The following is a 21,328-nucleotide window of genomic DNA, read 5'->3' as shown; positions in this document are numbered from 1 at the left end:
TCTGAACTGAGGATTATTCTTGCCACTGATTCTTCATTTTGTTTTGTGAATTTTTTGGCCATAATTTTTCTGCCTATCTGAACTAAGGAACTGAAAAAATGTGAATAAAAACCCATTTCTGATTTTGTATTTATTCAGCTTTTACATTTACATATTACTGTTGCTTAAGTTGTTATGTTACATTTTAATTTAAGAACAGTCATGAACTAATGTCAGATTCTAAGAGAAGAGAATAACAAGAACAACAGTTTTGAAAAGTGAACAAGTAGCTTTGTTCATTCAGAGCACCTAGGTTCAAAGTGAGGATGACAAGCGAAGGAAGCTTGAGGGGGGGAGCAGAGAGCCACCAGCCTAGAAAGGGCCTCACATGTCAAAAGGTGCCTCACACCTTTTGTATGGTCACTGACAAATCAGCCAACTCCTTCACCCTTAGTTCTGTGAAGAACTAAAGTAATGTTTCAGTCACTGATGAATAAGAAATATCAAAATGTACTGCACATGGTAAAACATAACTATTGCTTTGTGAGACTTCTGTTTCAGCTTTACACATACATGCAAACAGATGTAATACATATATTGCTGAGTAAAAGGTTGAAATTAAATTGTATTTCTTACAGTGGGTAGCAGACAGGTAGGTACCCAGTATCTGGGGGGGGGGGGGTTGTCCAGGCCAAAACAATGAAGAGAGGTCCATATACCATAAATCTAAATATTTAATGATTATAAATCAAGCCAGCAAACTGTCAAGTAAAAATATAACCTATTACATCCCTTGAAAAGATACCTTCACATTGACTTTTAGACCAGATTCTAAATAATAATTCTCAGTCTCCTTGAAGTTCTACGGCAGGACTTAGCCAGCTATGGCCCCTGGACTGTAGTCTGCTCCCCTTCTCTTCCTAGTCTCAGCTCCTTCCAGAATACTGAACTGGTTTTGCCTGAATAGATACCTCAGCCAGCACTTTCAAACTTTGTGGAACCCCAGCAAACAGACATCCCTTGGCCACACTCCTTCAGTCTAGGAATGGGTGCATTAGAGTGCAGATAGACTACAGACATTGCTCCTGGGAAGAAGTCAATAAAGGCCCTGGAGGCAGGTGAAGGTCTGTCTGATCAGAGTGTCTGGGCTTCCAGGTACCCGGCATAGGGTCAAGAAGGAGTGGTGGTGTGGCTCACAGGTGTGCAGTTTCCCCTGGTCTCCTGAACTTCTCATCCAGTAGAAGGGCAAGAGGGCCACAGCAAGGCCCACCAAATCACAGCCCTCTCTTGCCTAGGTTTAAGAGTCATACTTGCCATGATCAAAAATTTGGAATGCCATGGGTTAGAGGATCAGTTCAGAGTAAAAAAAAAAACACAAAACAAAACAGTAATAACTGGGAGAAGTTGTGGGAAAAAAAAAATTAAAAGCACACTCTTGAAGAGAATGAAATAATCAATTCTAAAAAACAAATGACTATATATAATAATAAAAGAAGAAAAGATCAGAAAAACTAAGATTGGCTTAGAATGAATTTTTTAAAAAATCAACAGTAACACCTATAGAAATCATCCAGGCATGTGAGAAGGGATATGAGGGCATAATATTGTCTGGAGGTGAGAAGACCAGGGTTGTGGTCCTGCTCTGGACAAATAAGTCATTTAATTGTTCTAAGTCTCAATTTCATTATCAGTAAAATTAAGAAAAGAAACATCTCTATCAACTTCAGAAGTCTGATGTGTGAAAAAATGACGGATATAAAATTGCAGTGCAAATGATTTTTTTTAAAAGATATCTAATCAAGATGCTCCCAAGTTAACACACTTCTATATCTTCCCATTGCTTTGAGAATAAAATTAGACTCCTTACCACAGCCTACGAGAACTTACATGATCTGATCCTGTTCACTGCTCCATCCTGTCTCCTGCTGTCCTCTCCCCTGACCACTAGGCTTCAGTGACCCTGTCATCCTTCCTTCCCAAGAAGGTGCCAGAGAAGCTCTTTCCCACCCTTGGTGCATTTGCACTTAGTGTTTCCTTTGCCTCAAAAATTCTTAAGTTCTTCCATGTGGTTGAATCCGTGTCCTCTTTCAGGTTTCAGTCCAAACCCCACCTCCTAAAAAAGCCCTTCCTTGCCATGTCTATTTAACATACTTCACACCTGCCCCTTGATCACATTCACTCCCTCTTATATGCACTTATTGCCTGTGCCTTCATCTGCCTTGTTCACTACTACCTCCCAACCACCTAGACCAGGACCTATATCCTGGCACCTTCAATAAGGTTGCCACTAAATATTTATTGAAAAATGCATAACCATGAATACATAGTACTAATAAATATAACCATCACTATTTATTGCTTGTAATCAAGTTTTGTTATTTATAGTCAGTGTCTCTACTCTTTACAACAAAGCTGTAAGTTGGGTATGACTATTTACTGGTAACTGATACTCAGATCAATGTTAAAGTGTAAGGTCACCCAGCTAGTAACTGGCAGAGACAGAATTTGAATCCAGGTGTCCTGACATCAAACAAATCACTATTCCATGCTGCCTCTCTGACACCTCCCATCACAATTAATTGATCTCTCCTTTAAACTCCAATATCATTTTTGACACTACTTATTTATCATGTTTTACAATATTAATTGAGGCATGCTGATTTTTCACTCTAGTTTCTCAGCAAATTTATTACAGAGACAATGTCTTCTGAATCTCCACCTGTGTCTAACATCCCACTTGTCCACATCACTTAGCAAATATTTGCAGCTGCAAAAAATAATTGGAAGTACAGAATATATGAGTCAGGAGCATTATTATTTCCTTTACAAGAGCAGTGTGTTTATTGCAAAAATTTCATAAATTAATTCACCTCTTGAAATTAATAGAAAGAAAGGTATTGAGCCCAGTTCTGAACTTTTAATGAGGTGAAATTTAGTGTCCTGAAAATTTTTATTATCTGACGAGTATTTATGTTCTTCTAGAACAACTGATTAAATTTATGTCCCACAGAAACATTTAAACTAGTTTCAGTTAAGCTTACTTTTTCTTTTAATTTTTTGTTTTTAAAAGGTTGATAATAATTACACAGCTTTTCTATGAGTAATAAGGCCCGTTTCAGAGTGTGCTTTTTTGAGACTATTTTTATCAACTATTTTGTCAACAGAATTCTCAAGCCACCAACATAAAACATCTGTTGGCTAATAACCCACCCTGACTATGTAATTTAAGTAGCTTTACTACTCTAAGCAAAGGGTAATCCTTGTGACTAGGATTTACAAGTCACTTTCTGGCAGTTCCATAGTATCTAACAATAGTTTTGTGTATTTCTCTCCAACCACCACTTTGCAATTTATGCATTAATACTACAGTCATACTTCACTGATAATCTTCATTGCATAGACACACCCAAATATAATATTTCTTTTTGTTGGGATATCCTTTTAAACAATTCTCAATAAAAAATTAAGTGGTAGGATTTAAATTATAATCCTATAACATTTGTTATTCAATGGTATTGAAATACTTTAAATAATCATGCAACACAGAATAATTTTGAAAGGTAAAGATGCTTTATAATATGTATGTGTGTAAGATAGGAGTATTTATATAAGGATGATAAATATAATGATTAGGATATCATTTCATATTCTATCCATAAATGTCAGCAGTTAGAATATTGTGGGGATCTGATATACAGCATGGTGACTATTATCAGCAGTATTGTATTATATACTTGAAAGTTGCCGAGTGTGAATCTAAAATATTCTTAGCACATGTGCACACATACACACAAAAGGTAATTAGGTGAAGTAATCAATGTGTTAATTAACCTTACTGGGGTAATTTCTTCACAATATAGACATATGCTAAATCATCATGTGGTATACCTTAAACTTAACAATGTTATATGTCAATTATATCTCAATAAAACTGGAAAAAAAGAAATGGCAGGCAAAGAAGTGTGACATGAATGAATAAATAAATACATGAAAATAAAACTGATGGTAGCCAGAGGTAAGGGGATTGGGAAATGGATGAAATAGATGAAGAAGATTAAGAGGTACAATCTTCCAGTTATAAAATCAATAAGATGCGGAGATGTGATATACAACATAGGGAATATAGTCAGTAGTATTGTATAAATTTTGTATGGAGACAGATGGTCACTATGCTTATCATGGCGATCATTTTGTAAGGTATAGAAATATCATCAAATCACTGTGTTGTACACCTGAAACTAATGTAACATTGTATATCAATTATACCTCAGTAAAGAAAAAACAAAAAACCCCTCAAACTTTCAAAATACTTTCCTGACTGACATCTCAGGAGTAATACAAATTGAAACAGGTCACTTATTTTAAATTAGAAAAAAATACATATGCATGATATATATTTTAGGTTTACACTCAGAGGATAGGGGCATGCTATTTTAAACAATACTAGTGTATCATTATTCCAAAGCATTTGGAAATCACTCTTCTTACAATTCTGGGAAATTGGAAAAAAAAGAATACCAATAATTACAATGTTTAAAAATCTTTAGTTACATCTATAAGGAAGAGTAAGTTAGCAATGGCACGGAATTTCTCTTCTATACTGGCTGAAATGCCTTCTCCAAGAACTAAAAGGCAAAGAAAGTTAGAGACAAGTACTTTACATCACCAACTACTCAGAATCCTTAGAATCTGTGGAGTCCAATAGAGACAAACATCTATTATACGTAGGTCCTCATCCTGATACTAGAACCAGTTTCTGAAAGTTAATCTGACATGAATTGTCTTATATTCTAGAATGCCTGGACATTTAGGGGTTATATGTTAAAAGAAACAACATTTGAAAAAAAAAATATGTGCGTGAGTACTCTCTTCTCTCTTGAAATTACTAGACGAACACTTCAAATATCAAATGGTTTGTTAGGGAATCGACAAGATCTCAAGTTCTTTCTGCCTTTCAAATACGTATTTCTCTAATTCTTATCTGGATTAGCATAAATACAGCATTGTTAAAAAAACACAATATTTTGTAAACTTCTAAGAAAAAGACTTCATGACCACAAAGTCCATTATTATACCCAAACAAGTCTGATTCTATAATTCTCTGAGAAAAGGTATAGCACTGTATTACTGATGACATAATTAAAATGAAACAGTAATAGAAAATTACATATTAGTTTCCTAAACTGAGTTTTGAGTGCAAACAGCTTATTCTAAAGAGCTCAGTGGTTTGTTTACTGAATTAATGTCACTTTACTTATCTGAAGGGATGAGAAATAATTTTATTCAAATTTGAAATACAGCTCATGAAAACTAGCTGTCAGACTGTAGTTTATTTTTAATACTCAGCTTGAGATTTCTATAAAATATATGGATAAAGGCTAAAACAGTGAAACCTTAAATTAAGAGCTATTTGCCTCTCAGCTACCAGAATTGATGACAATCTCAGGAAATTAGTCTGGTTGACTTGGCCTCCTTTGCTTTCATACTTGAAGGAGGAAACATAAGAAGCCCCTCCAGTTGTTTCAACTGGAAAAGTAAGGAAGTGTTCAGTTTATTTTCAGGTAAGAAGTCTGGTGCTATTGCTTCATGGTCCAGTCACTTGCTTCTTGATCTCTATGTTCTAAAACCTCTTGACATTGACAATGACACCAATTTAGCTACCTAATTCATGCAGTCTTGATGCTTAAAGAGTTCAACCATCTGAAGATGTAACTGGTCATGGCAAATATCTCCGCAGATTGTCTAAGCCTCGTGCACAAGGTATGCAAAGGTATGTCATCTTTATCTGATTCCAGACCTACCAGCAACTGACCTTCCTTTTGTGCTGGAAACAAATGGTTTAGCCCAGAAAAGGGCCGAACAGACTGCTGGTATTCTTAGCCTGGGTAGAAGACCCAACCAAAGGAAAATCATTCCCTTCTAAAAACCAGTAAAAGTCTCAAGACTTCAGATATCCTTTTATGAAATTTCTCATTAACAGGAGTACTGTTAGGACCTTCTTAAACACATGGAAAATAGCAAACCAAACAGGAGATTACCAAAAAATTTTTGCAGTGATAAGCCACAGATGAGTTGCCAATTGTACATAATACCATTTATAAATAAAAATTATTATTATTATACTTAAAAAGTCCTGGATATATACTATAGGTATACCTATCTGTGCAAATATATTTATTCAATTAGATATATAATTGAATTATTTCAGAGGATCAAGTTAACAGCAAGTATTGAGAAATTCAAATATATATCTATGCATACACACATACATATTATTTTTAAGAAAATCAAATTAAAAGCAATAAATGAAAAGTCATCATGAACTTTTGACCAACAAATCAAAAATAATAAGGAATGTTTATCACATGGACTTCATATTTCATATTTTGTCAAATGATATAGCAAATGAATATTTCCATGTAGGGCCATGTCGTATGTGTCATACCTTTTCATGGACTTTCTGACCAGGTTCCATCCCTTCAAGATGTTCTGATTCTGTGGACCCCTCACTTGATGCCATTTTTCTTTGTATATGAACATTTTGTTCACGTAAGGCAACAATCTGCAAAATAAAAGCACTATGCCTTAAAAATCTAAACTAGAGAGTAAAGTATAGAAAAATTGAATTTACTCAAATGTGGTTAAGAACTAATGAATACAAACAAATAATCAGAAAATAAACATTAATATAACTCATGTTATTACTTAAAAATATTTTTAACATTTAGGTTAGCATTTTGAATAATAATTACATGAATATGAAATTTACTGAAGAAAATATTCTCTAGTTAAAAATGTATCTATATAGTTGGAAATGTGTCTAAATTAATGCCATAATCCATGTGTTATTAATTCAGAAATTACTTTTAAAATTAATTTATGAAATGTGATAAAATTCATAGGGGTCTATATTTTTAAAGTATAAAAGAAAGATAAATGAAAGCATTGCAGGCTGAAGGCTAGTTATGAGCACATTCATTCACCCTAAGAGGTAGGATACCTGTAATTTTAAAATAAGCAAATAACATAAACTAGAATTAATTTTGTGGCACTATCATGAGTACTTAGAATGAAATTAGTTTCATTATCATTATTTTTTTTCATTATCATTATTTTAGTGACCATTATCTTAGTGCTGCTAGTTCAACTATAGTTAATTTGCAGAAGACTTCTCAAAAAGTAATTAATTCTTGAAAATTTTCAGCTCAACTTTACAGACATAATATTTTCAACAAGAAAGATTCTCAGATAGTTGTAGTTTCAGTAATCTTAGTAATAAACAGAGGAAAAAATAGCATTCTAACATTTTTAAATGGTGTCTTAAAATATAGTTGCTATTTACACATATTTTTTTAAAGTATTTTACATTAATACCATAACTTATTTATTTCCTGGCAAATCTTATTATATTTATCAACTCAGATATTGAGTTAGTATCGGTTCTTGGGGAAATCAATGCCCCTAGTATTTAATACACAATAAATAGTCAATCACATATGAGACCAGTAGGTCACATAGACCAATAATCACCAGATAAACATAAAATGTCAAGAAGTTGGGTGGTTGTCCCCATCCCTGCCACTGCTTCAATGCCCAGATGCACAATGCTGTGTTCATGAGATCAGGTATCTTGTATATAACCTCCAGCATTTGGACGTACAGCATATCCTTTTGTAAGGGCCTATCACCAAATAATGAAGAACAACTCTGTAAATGCTCTTCTTTTTGAACTTCAATCAGCAAACAACTGGTTCCCTTGCTCTCACTCTTGCCCATCTACAAGCTATCATCCACAAAGAAACCAGATTCACCTTTGAAACTTAAGTTACATTGTGTCACTCCTTGCCTTCCAAAGAACCTCAATGTTTTCCCAATTTATCTGCATAAATTTAAACTTCTTAACAAAGTCTAGAATATCCTATATGATCCCTTCAGTCACAATGGCTTCCTTTCTGTCTCTCACATACACTGGGCTCTTTTTCACCCAGATTTTAGTAACTTAATCTTCTTACCTGAAACATTCTATCCCAGCTCAGACCACAGTTAACATAATCCCAGCTTTCAAAATTCAGCTGAAATACCATTCCTCAGAGAAAACATACCTTGCCATCATCAACCACTTGTTACAGTTTCCCTGTTTATTACTGTGTGCATTTCATTGATTAAAATCTAATATTATTTTCCTTTATTTGCTTAATCACTTCGCTTATTTATTTAGCTATCAGAAGTCCTAATAATATTTCAGGGGAAAACAATTTTCAAAGGAATACCTTATTGAAAACAACATTTTCATATGAAGCAGCACATCATGTTATGTGCAAGGTTTATTTTATTCAATAAAAATGTGTTGATTTAAATAATGAATGCATAGGGGTAAACAAAGAATGTAAGCCTAATTCATTCAGAAGTAACAAAAGATAATGATTTAGAGTGTGTGGGAAACTTCAGAGACATTTCTCTGATGTTAGCACAGAAACGGATTATATCAAAGGAACAATAAGAATAAAATAGTCCCTTGGCATATCATTTTTATATTAATTCTTAACATCTTGTCTCTTGATTAAAGGAATAATATTATATTATCATGATTACATAATGAAATTTTATTACAAATTTTTAAAAATTCAAGCATTGTATGCTGACATTCCACTGTAACATCCATGACTTAACAAATATGTTGACAAAATTAATAATAAATTTTAAAATTCTATGCATTTTCTTCCATTATTTAATCTACTTAGAAGTGAAGAGAGAGCTTCAAAAAAAAAAAAAAAATTTAAACACCAAATTTAACTCTGTTTTCAGAATAATTTCTATTGGTTTAGTAATTCAGATAAATTTTAAACATGGCCTAGTGCCTAAAATAAAGCAGGCCCTCTATAAAGGTTTACTGAATGACTCAGTGAATTAATACCCTAAATAATAATAATAATAATAATAATAATAATAAAAAAAAATAATAAAAAGTCAAAACACCAAATTCATATGGAAAACACTGTATGCAAATATAATTGTGCTGCTATGTTAAAAAAATGACAAACTTCAAGTGTTTTACAAAGTATACACATGACAGTTCTAAGAAAGACATTACAACCAACATACAAATTCTACCTTTTTTGTTGTTGTTTTTAATTAAGCCCCAAAATTAGGTTTTTGAAACAGAATAGATGTAGCATCCTCTATATTCCTTATCACTGTTAAATGATTTTATTCTGTTCTATTTTTGCCCAATAACAAATTATCCTGAGGAGTTATGAAAGCAAAGCTTCAGCATATGTTTTAATTCTAGGCATTAATAATCTCGATTCTTTCTTTCACAGGGGAAAACGTGAGAGGTTCTCTCCTGAGAATGCAGTGTTGGGGGTTGGGCCTCTTTAATGTGTTCAAAGGGCAGAGAAGTTCACCTAGAAATCACAGGGTCTCTAGGTAGCAGAGGCCTCTTTAGGAAATTCTCCCAACTGGCTTAAGAAGCAAATGCAGGAGATGGCTGAGAGCTAGCTGGTAAGCACAAGCAGAATGAAAAGAAGCTGATGGACCCCAAACATTCTTTGGGCTCTCACTGGCAGGGAATGCTGTTGAAGGGAGGGGACAGTGACTTGTCTAGTATACCAAAGTAGTCCTGGATCCCTCATTGCTAAAGAGCATGACCTACTACAAATGAGATGGCATGGCAGGTAGGAGGAATCACTTCTGGGTAGTCTCTGTGGCTTACCCAGTTGTTACATAACTCCGAGAAAGTACTGGAGACTCACCATGTGCCAAGCACTGTGCTAAACTGTTTTAATCTACAAATAGTTTTTATGATCCACACTTAACAAGTGATTAAACGGAGATAAACAGAGTGTGATGAGAACTAAGTAGGAATCAAATAAAAGTTAACTCCTATCTTGATACTTTCTACTTTATGTCAAATTCCCTCACATGGCTTAAGTCAGGGGAAGTTCATAGTGGATGGGGATGGGGACAAAGCATTTCCTTTCCAAGTATTTCTACCTTCCCACCCTGGAATCCTTTGTATATCATTAAGGTATGGACCCCTCCCTGGAGAGATTCACATCCAGGCAAAATTGTGCCTACATTTTCAGTTTATCAATCCACTGAAGGCCCATAGAACTCTGGTCAAGGGGAACTGCCCACAGTCATTTTAATTGATCAACCATGATTTATCAACTGTTTGTTGACATTTCTTTTTAAATGCCCAGTATCCCTTCAATATTACTTTTGTAAACAACATCCTACATTTTCACTGTGGAATTTTCCTTCCCTACTCTAGAGACTGTCAGTCAGGGGGTCAGAGCTTAAGGCAAACGGATGGATACATGATCCAAGCCAGAGAAATCAGAATACTCCTTGAGATGTTTGTGGCAGAGGTATGGGGGAAGATTCGTTTTCTACTATGGGGGTTAAGCTGGTAGGATATAATCAGGATGGCTGTTGACCATCAGTTCTAGCTCATGGAGAAAAGCACAAGAAAAAGATAGAGCCCTGATGAATCACATCTGCTCCTAATTCTAACCATTCTTAAATCATCTCTACCCCTGGCCTTTCATTAATATGAGCCCCAAATTTCTCATTTTTGCTCAAACTTGCTTTTCTGTCATTTATAACTAAAAGTGTCCTTGAAAATATAACCAGGGACATGGAAGGTAACACAGAGCATGGAATTTCTAAATGGAGATTTTGAAAAATAGCTAAGAATTTACCCGTTGGGGACAATGGGAGAAAACTGTTCAGGTGGATAGAAGAACAGGAACTCTTTGTGTTCTTAGTACTACAGGCTGTTTAATATTCCTGGGGCAGACACTATCTGGATAAAGATAGAAGAACAACAGGAGACTAAAAAAACTGAAGTACCTCAACTAAAACTCTGGCATCTGTGTGCTTTTTGCTCTCTGGCTTATTGCTTCTCCTCAACCCTTATTTGTGTTTCCTGATTGCTCACCTAGCTTCTGAGAGCCTGACCGATTGTGTCTAGACATTTCCAAACCCATGATATTTCCAAGCCTATCTTCCAAGTTTTGTTCTTGACTTTGCCTCTGTCAGATTATTTTTGGCTCCTGGATGGGGGCTGGTCACCAGAAGGACCAAGCCATGATTAGAAGCTTGCAATTTTCAACTCTACCCTGATTCTCCAGAAAGGGGAGAGGGCTTGGAGTTAATGACTGATCATGCCTAAGTGGTGAAACTTCCATAAAGATCCCAAAGTATGGGGGTCAGGGAATTTCCGGGTTGGTGAATATAACATATCCATGTGCTAGGAGAGTGACATATCCCAACTCCACAGGGACAGAAACTCCTGGGCTTGGGACCCTCCCAGACCTTGCCCTGTTTCTCTTCATCTGGATGTTCATCTGTATCCTTTAATAAACTGGTAAATGTAACTGTTTTCCTGAGTTCTTTGAGCTGCTCTAGCAAATTAGTAGAATCCAAAGAGGGGGTAATGGGAACCTCTGATTTACAGCGAATCAGTCAGGAACACAGGTGACAACTTTTATTTACAACTGACATCTGAGCTGGATGGGGGGATGGGGTAATTGGGTGATGGGCATTAAGGAGGGCACATGACCTGATGAGCACTGGGTGTTATATGCAACTAATGAATCATTGAACATCACATCAAAAATTAATGATGTATTATATGTTGGCTAACTGAATTTAAATTAAAAAAAGTAAAAAAAAATTGACATCTGAAGTGGAAGGGAGTAGACACGTGGGACTGAGCCTTTAACATGTGGGATCTGACACTATCTCCAGGAAGTGTCAGAATTAAGCTAAATTGTAGGACACCCAGTGGTGTCTCAGAGAATGTTTTGTGGAAGAACGCTCCCCTCCCACCCACGCACACACACATCTGGAGTCAGAAGTGCTGTAAATGTGGTAGTTATGTGAGAGTAAAGGAGAACCACAGGAGGTAGACTGGGGTTTTCCTCTACACCCCTTCCTCCTTCTTGACTAGTTCTGAATCACCTTTTGGGTCTTTGCTTATATGTCACCCACTCTAAGATGGGTTCTGGGACCATCCTCCTCCCAGGGATTAAAGTTATATAATTCCTTAGCATTCTCCAATAACTCATGTTATACAAATTATCACTCTTTATCACAATTAGCTGTTATTTTCTGACTGCCCATTTTGCCACTGAGTGCCTCAAGACCAGAAACTCTATCTGGTTATTTATTCCCAGTTCTTAAGACACCGGTTAACAAGTAGGAGGCACTCTAGAAATACTTACTGAATGTTGCATGAAAACACACTATATGAATGGAAAAGACTGATAGGGAGTTGGAAAAATTGGATGGAAAAGTTCTTGAAAATTTATACATGGAGAAGAAAATTAGTCATTCATGTGGAAGACTGCGTGAGCTTGAAATCTTTCCAATGTTCATACATGATTCAAGATTAGCAAGGAGCCCTGAGACTGGAAGAACTCATTGAGAAAATAAAGAAAGAATGAGAAGTACTGACCTAGTGTTATAGGATATTCACAGCTCAAATGTAAGGAGGCAGACAGGGCAGAAGGCACAGGCAAATATAAAGGGGGATAGGAATGGGATCATGGGAGTCCAGCTTAATGAAAGTTAACCAGACCTTTGTGTCTCATCGTGTCTTAAAATATTATAAAATATTTACTAGTATATTGCAGCCTAGGTAATATGATTTGGATGTACTGAAGTACATGCTGTGTTTATATGCTTTAAATTTAAAATAGATTGACATTAGATGGAAAAATGGAATTCCAAGGGTATCTAGAAATTCATTTCAGCCAACAGAATTCTTAAAGTGAAAAAAGAAAAGCAATGTAATTTAACTTAATTTTCACTTGGTTTTTCTCTTCTTTATCTTTTGAAAAAATCTACAGGACATTCCAAAGTTCGACAAGGGAGGCCGAAAAACAAGAAAAAAGAAATTTAGGAATTAAGTTTCTAATTAAGAACTATTAGCAACAATAATAGCTGTTATATGTTGGATATATATTATATGCCACAAATTGTAAAGCAATTTACAAGCTTTTACTATAATCTCTTTTAATCCTCCCAATAGCATTATAAAGTGGGTATTATTTTGATTTTACAAATAAAGAACCTAGCACAGAGGGAATACATAATATCCTTAAGGTTACAGAGGAAAAGACGTGACAGAGACAGGTTTCCAATCAGGTTTGATACCGTCAAAACTTGTTGTTTAAGTATTATGTTATAATGCCTTTTGAAGATTACTGAAATGAGTCACTGCATACACAATCCAAACATTTATCTAGGTCAAGACTACAGTTCTGTGGTCTGATAGCAGGGGCATTTACCTGTAATGATTTGGCAAAACAATTTAGATAGTTAGAAAATATCTTCAATTATTCCCAGGAATAAAAATCATGCTGTTTACATTTTTATCATTTTTATTTATAACTCTTACGTGGCACAAGCATTTCAATTTACTTTGAAAATTACCCAACTACTGTTTTAAAATAAATCATGTCTACTCTTCATCCTAATTCTCCAGGGCCTGTCATTCTGATATTTGTGAATTCATAGTTGCCTTTACCTACTTAACAGCTTCCAGACAGTGCCCAGGTCTAATTAACAAAGATTCTTTTCATCTATTTTTACCCCAAACTCAATTAACAATTCCAAGAGTGAGACTTACAGAAGTCTCACTACACTAACACATAATTTGCTTCTACACATATACTTATTCTAATTTAGCTGAATTCCATGCTTAGATTCACTTGTGGTGGTTTCGAATTTTTACCACTATACTACCTCTATTCAGTCGACAAATATTTATTGAATAAATGAGAACACTATATACCTTTATTTTTAATCTGCTACACTTTGGCTGACCAGCCTTCCCAATTCCCATTAGATGAATTGACTGGGTACTCAAATTTAAATGCACATTACCAATAAGTTTCTGGGGATTCTTTGATGGGAAACACAGTACATGAACAGGACATGAATTTTGGCTATTTCCAAATTTTACCTATGAACTGATTTTGCTTATACCTAAAAACATAAGAATTCCTTGTGTAGTTTTTAATGGTGAAAAAAAATCCTTTTAATAATGATATTAGAGGGGCACCTGGGTAGCTCAGTCAGTTGATTTTGGCTCAGGTCAAGATCTCAAGGTTGTGGGATTGAGCCCCTTATCCAGGTCTGCGCTCAGCATGGAGTCTGCTTGAGATTCTCTCTCCCTCTCCCTCTGCCCCTCCCCCCAATCACATGCTCGCTCTCTCTCTAAAATAATAAATAAAATCTTTAAAAAACTCAGTAACATTAAAATTTTTAAAGCCCATTTTTAAAAGATTAACTGGCATGCAAAACTCTTATTGTTAGTTTTAAGTTAAAGACAATGGTTGCAATAACAATAGGATTTTGAATGTTTGCCTGGGTAGATTTGTTTTTGCATGGAATACTTATGGTATTCATTTTCATTGTTAACTATGATATTCAATAACATTAATTTCAATAGCTATATTTTTAATACAGTTATTGATATTTAATTCTACTATAAATTACAATTCTCTATGAAACTATCTCTATTCTGTTCATCTAATTGGTATTTCAGTCATTCTATTTTTTGATACTTGGTCACGCTTTATTTTAACTTATTTCCATTATTCAAATATTTCCCTAATATTTAAAATGATAATAAGGTCAAATGCTAGCATTTTCATTAGGGGCATATAAATGACTACAGGAAATACAAAACAACTTAAAATGGAGAGAATTAGTGGACATTGTTGAGGCACAGGACTGCTGCTGTAGCAGGTTAGCAGCCAAGAGTGGCATAAAATAGAAGAACAGTAATAAAAATGACCAAGGAAGCTGCTAATGTAGTAAAGTACAAGAATTAATCAAGAGAATAAAAGTAAAAACAAAGTCCTAAAGAGTTTTCCAAAAGTATCAATAATAGGAAAACATATTCTGAACAAATTATATTTATCACTGCAGGAAAGCAAGCCTCAATTTAAAATATAAATAAGCAAAAAAAAAAAAATGAGGGGTGAAGAATATTCAGAGGTAAACAAATGACGCTGAAAAGTGTATAGCATGTGTAAGCAATTGCAACAATTCAGCATTGAGTGCTGAGAATGTTGGCAGTAGTTTAGTTAAAAGTTTTGAATGTCATGAAAAAAAAAATACACTGCAAGATGGGCAAGGAGTTGCTAATAACTCCTCCCCTCCCTGAAGAGAGCAGAAGCCTATTTAAAAAATAAACTGTTAAATTAATTAAACAAGGAGGCCATTAGACTGAGGTGGCTCTAAAACCATGGCACACTCCATGAGCAAACTGAAATGTGACCCTATAAAATGCCACAAGCTTAAGGAACTGAAATGCCAAGGACAGCCAATCACAAACAGCCCACTAGGCTTTACAAGAGCCAATCAAATAATATCCTTCCTCTGAGCTGGCACTCTCTCTACACAGTCTGTCTCTGCCCTCCCCCCACCACCACCCTGTCAAGGCGGGGCTTCTAACCATTTCTGGTTTGATCCTGCTGATTAATTTCAATGGATTTTTGTGTAAAGAAACTTTTAGAATTTTTAATATGCTTCAGTTTGTCTTTTAACACATCTCACAGTGAAAAAAACGAATAGGAGTTGCTAAAGGCATTGCTTATCATAAAGGACATGTTGGCATAAAACAGAGGTTTCCTTCAAAGATACTTCCCACAATCACTAGGCCCCTTACCTTCCCTAAAGTCGGAACCAAAAAACATGTTAATTTGACAAGTCCTTCAGCGAAGGCAGGAGGACAACTGAATGCAGTAATTATCTCACACCCTTCAAGTGAAAAAACAAAAACAAAAATGAGGAGACCAAGTCATGCTGAGAAGAGAGTCACAGCAATGTCAGGATCCAATGGGTCCAGACATGATTAGTTTACAGAGTAGCCAGTAAGCTCTGTGAATAAGAGTCTGTCTTTAAAAGTCTCAATAAATGCTTATTTTTTATGAACTAGGTTAAGACATGAATAAAAGTTTCTACTTTAGTTATGTTACATATACTGAGAAATATTAAAATGCTTTGAGCAAATATTGATTATTAAATTAATAAAGGTAAATCTACCTAATACTGATCATGTTTCTGTCATCTGTTTATTCGAGAGTGAATCATATGCTGTCGGCAATTTTTGGATGTTTTAGAATGCAATTTCCACTTTAATAATCCAAAAACACTGCATTTCCATCGACAAATACTTGAATCTTTTAAAATGTCACATTAAAATTAATGTCTCTGATTTGAGTAGTAACCAAGCCCCCACCCTGCTTAGCTTCTGAGATCAGACAAAAGATTCAGCACATTCTGGGGGATGAAGTGAGGGGGGAGGAAGGGGGAGTTGTTGCTCAGTGAACATGAAGTGTCAGTAATGCAAGATGAATACATTCTAGAGACTGCTTACAACACAGGTCCCCTTAGTTAACAACATAGTATTATGCACTTTAACATATGCTGAGAAGTCAGATCTCTCATTAAGTACTTTTACCACAGAAACAAAAACAAAAACAAAATACACCAACAAAAGAACACAAGAACATTTTTGGAGGTGACAGATAAGCTTAGTACCTTGATTGTGGTGATGGTATTAACTTATGTATACATAAGTCCGAACTCATCAAAATGTATACATGAAATAGGTGCAATTTTTGTATATCAATTATACCTCAATAACACTTAAAAAGGAGAGATAGCCTATAAAGATATAAAAAATAATAAATAAAAGTAACCTTCTTGAAGATGGACTGTACTCCCTTTCAGCACCATTAGATCTGATCTCCTCAGCCAGGCATGGCTAACACTGTGAATCCACTCTTGAGTTTTTGTTGTCCCCCCCCGCCCCCGCCTTTTTTTTTCCCAATCAGGGCAAAAGTGACAAAATTATAGGCTGTGTCCTGGAACAATTCTTTTCAGCTCTGATATGGTAAGGGAAAAAGTCTTAAGGAAATGAAAAGCATTTCAAAGTGCTTAAAAAGCACTGGAGAAAATGCAGAAGACAGAAACAATATCCATTAGTCATTCTTGAATATAAAAAAGGAAGCCAGGGCAATACAAAGAGTTTATCCATTTAGTTCTTCCTGAGAAATAACAAAAGAAGCATACTAAACCCATTATTCTGAAGAATTCCTTTTAAAGTAACCTATTTGCTTGGGTTCTAATGGTAATAATCATGTGCTACCTTCCTTTGCACCCATTCCAATTTTATTTTTATGTGATTTTCAAATGTGTATATATTAGAAAAGGTCAGAATGGAAAGGGACCACAACTTATGTGGTCTTTATACTTTATTTCCATGGATAAAGAAAATAACATTTACAGAGAATGAATGATAAACCTTTTTCTGCCCCCCCCCCCCAACTTCATGTAATTAGTCCCACTGTGGGACACATACTCCATCTCTCTGGACCTCAGTTCAATCATCTTTAAAAGGAGCTGGATAGTATCATGGCTAAAAAAAAATCAATATCAACATCAAAAATATTTACTGAAAGATACTCGGTGCCAATCACAGTTTTAGGCACTTTACATTATTTAAACCTCACAATAACCTTAGAAGTTCATAATGAGGTTTGAGCTAATTGAGGCAAAGAGGATACAGGAAATTGCCTATAGTCACAGAGCTAGCAAATGGCAGAACCACTTAGGGAGAAAGTAAATTCCCCTGCAGGGAAGTTACAGCTCCTGTTTGTAGTGTGTTGCTTCTTTCCTTTCTTGTCCTCACCCTTCTTTTCTCAACCAGGGCAGAATGTATTTTCAGCACCCAATTAAGTATTCCACAGAGAAGAGGGTTTTAAACTTGCCACATTCCTCCCACTTGTCCATACTAACTTCTAACTACTCCCTAGTATCCACTTTTCACGGAATATCAGGTATTCTTTGTTTGGATCCTTCTTATTTCTATTGTGCTTCTTATCTCACTGTTTTGTAATCTCCCATTTATGGGTTCTGAGTCCAATGTTCATGCTATATTTAGGTCCAGGTTCTTGTTAACAGTTCAAAATCACATGCATCAAAATCTCCTATGATGCTTGTTAAAAATGTGGACTCCAGGGTGCCTGGGTGGCTCAGTTGGTTAAGCGACTGCCTTCGGCTCAGGTCATGATCCTGGAGTCCCTGGATCGAGTCCCGCATCGGGCTCCCTGCTCAGCAGGGAGTCTGCTTCGTCCTCTGACCCTATCCCCTCTCATGTGTTCTCTCTCTCTCATTCTCTCTCTCTCAAATAAATAAATAAATAAAATCTTTTAAAAAAATGTGGACTTCATTTTAAAGAATCTGAATTTGAATCTACTTCCAGGTGATCATGATAGACCCTTCAGTTTGAGGACCAGTGCATATAGTCTTCAATTCAGGGCTTTTCTCTTACCTTTTGTGCAGGTAGAGGTAGCAGCCCAGTGAAAAGCCACGGCCAGTAACAGTGAGCCTCCAGGACAGGCCCTATGTAATCACCTAGTACAGGGTCATCAACTACAGCCCTCAGGTAGCCCATTTTTGTCAGGCCTGCAAGCTAAAAATGGTTTATACATGTTTGAATGGTTGAAAAAAATCAAAAGGAAGATAATACTTTGTGACACATAGAAATTATAAGAAATTCAATTTCCAGGGTTCCTAAATCCATATTTATTGGAACATGGCCAAAATCATTTGTTTACATGATTGTCTATGATAGTTTTCACTCTACAATAGTAAAGTAGTTGTAACAGAGACAATCTGGGCCACAGAGCCTAAAATATTTACTAGATGGCTCTTTAAAGAAGAGTTTGCTGATCCCTGATGTAGTAGCTCATGCCTATCTCTTTTTTAAAAAACAGCATAGAGTATATAGTCAACGATATTGTAACAGAGATGTATGGGGACAGACGGCAGCTACGCTTGTGAGCATAGCATGACGTGTGAACTCGTGAAATCACTATGTTGTACACTTGAAACCCATGTAACATTCTGTGTCAACTATACTCAAGTAACAAAATAAACAATTTCAAAACTGCTCAAGTAAACTCAGTGAAACTCAGAACTGTAACTCCATTTCCTGAGTTTTAGACTTATGTTCTTTATTCACTTTCACACATTGTTTCTAATGTCAGTTAAATCAGTAGAAACATAGGCTAAATTATCCCTGAGATTGAAATTACTGAATGAAGTAAATATGTTTTTTTGTATGCTCTTTGGTATTCTCTGGTCAAAATAGGAATGTTTTAGATGACATGATGACTGATTAATGATATTACAAAAGTAAGAACTGAGAGAACAAAGAAAAATCTTAAAAATAATTGCGGACTTTATTTACAATACTCTCTATCCATAGCCCTGTGTAATTTTTTCTCAGAATCTAAAAGCATTTTTAGATTTATGTGTTTCTAATACAAGCCCTTTGAGGCAGGGGCAACTTCTGACTTGATTAGTGGTATGTCCTCAAGGCCCAAAACAGTACTTGGTACCTGTCCAGGGGATAAGACAAAGTGCTGATTAAGAGTATGAGATATGAAGTAGAATTCTGGTTCTGCTATGTTCTGTCAGTATAAACTTAAACAAGTTATTTCCTTTCTCTGAGCTTCAGTTTCCTTTTCTGTAAATAATGTTTGTAATACCAGCCTCAGAGATTACTAATATGAAGATTAAAACTAGTTAAAATTCATAAAACACTTAGAAAAGGGCCTCTGTGGGTATTCTATAATTATTAGTTGTAATTGTTGTTTTAATAAATGTTTCTTGAGGGCGCCTGGGTGGCTCAGTTGGTTAAGCAACTGCCTTCGGCTCAGGTCATGATCCTGGAGTCCCTGGATCGAGTCCCGCATCGGGCTCCCTGCTCGGCAGGGAGTCTGCTTCTCCCTCTGACCCTCCCCCCTCTCATGTGCTCTCTCTCATTCTCTCTCTCTCAAATAAATAAATAAAATCTTTAAAAAAATAAAAATAAAAAAAATAAATGTTTCTTGAGTGAATGTTGTTTCTGCTAAATATAAGTAAGATCTTAAATTATTATCCTTGTATACATTTTTGGTTAATCATTTTTCATGGTCTTCAAGTTTTGTTATTTTGATTTTGCTACTTTTTCTATTTACTTACTGCTAGTATGGGAATGCTACCGATATTTGGGTACCTATTTTTATATGACTTTATTCAATTTACTAATGAATCCCAAGCATTCTTTATATGCCACATGTTCTAGATGCTCCTTGTTGCACATTAATATCCATTCCCCCATTCTTTAGCCATAGAACTCCTGCATGTGGCCACCTGACCAGAGCATGAACTTGTTGGTCTCTTACAGCTCAAAGTGATTGTGAAACCAAGTTTTGTTCAATGGGATGTAAGCAAAAATCATGTGTGCTGCTTCCTTATTGTGCCCCTAAAGTTTATCTTTATATACATTTTGATCTCCTTCCACATCCCGCTGGCTAGAAGTGGTGGCAACTGTGGCAGGCACTTCAACCCAAAGATAGAAGTCACAATGTGTGTGTCAGTCGAGCCAATAAAAGTTGTGGTAAACTCTCAGCAAGAAAGGATAAAAGCAACTTGCACAAATGCATGTTATAATTTAGAACCAGCTGCATATTTTAGAAGCACTATATTGAGTTTACACACAGATACAGTTACTTTGGTTGTTATAGAAAGTATGTCTAAGATCATGCACTCTCCTTGTGATGAGAGTAATTCTGACACAAATGGAAGGAGATTCTTTAAATATCAAGGGAGCATGGCCCTCAGAAGTAAATTTAATAACTACTAGGGTTTCTGCCATTATGGTCAGAAGTGTGCAAAGATGGCAGAGCACCATGTTGAACTGGAGGCTTTGCTATGAAGTGGCCATGATGGACAGATGGACCTTAATATTCTACCACAAATACCCAGAAGGCAATGTGACTCAGGGTTGGATGTTAGTTCAGTCATGCATGCAAATCAGAGTGCATATTAGAACTGGGTTATTGTCTGAAAGACCAGAGCTAGGAAATAGGACCTTAGTGCAAGTTGATTAAACATTTATCTCATCAGTGTCCTCTTACAGCAAATCAGGACTTAGTCCTACGCCCATAAATACTCCCACATTGAGCCTGTATGTGTCATCCTTTGAACCTTTGTTTGATACCTGAAATAGTATTTTCAGCATGTTAGTTTCATTTGTAAAGAAAATTTTCTGGTGAACTTAATCATACTTTCCAAATCATATCCCTGGAGTTCTAACTAGCTTTAGGAAGAATGGTTCTAAGCATTTGCACAGCATTTTAATCATCCTTTCATGGGACAAGTTCTATGTGTCTCTCAAATTATTCTCATTAGAGAAGTAAGAGTCATTACCATTTTGATTATCAACATGATATTTATCATTTATTGAGTGGCTCTTAATTGTGCTACATTTTTT

General features: G+C 35.5%; 1 protein-coding gene across 5 annotated transcripts in view; it reads right to left on the bottom strand.

The window, feature by feature from the left end:
• Positions 1 to 21,328, bottom strand: part of PPFIA2 (PTPRF interacting protein alpha 2) — a 467,879-nt gene that overhangs the window by 135,117 nt on the left and 311,434 nt on the right. For all 5 annotated transcript variants that reach the window (XM_035002058.1, XM_035002061.1, XM_035002059.1 and 2 more), the window contains one exon: positions 6,425 to 6,541. In XM_035002058.1, the coding sequence (XP_034857949.1) occupies positions 6,425 to 6,541 (117 nt within the window). The remainder of the gene's footprint in view (positions 1 to 6,424; positions 6,542 to 21,328) is intronic.

This window comes from Mirounga leonina, unplaced genomic scaffold (assembly GCF_011800145.1).
Source record: "Mirounga leonina isolate KUSES-001 unplaced genomic scaffold, KU_Mleo_1.0 Mir_126, whole genome shotgun sequence".
Lineage (NCBI taxonomy): Eukaryota > Metazoa > Chordata > Mammalia > Carnivora > Phocidae > Mirounga > Mirounga leonina.
The sequence above is the reverse complement of the archived record's forward strand: the minus strand, read 5'-3'. Positions and strand labels throughout refer to the sequence as shown.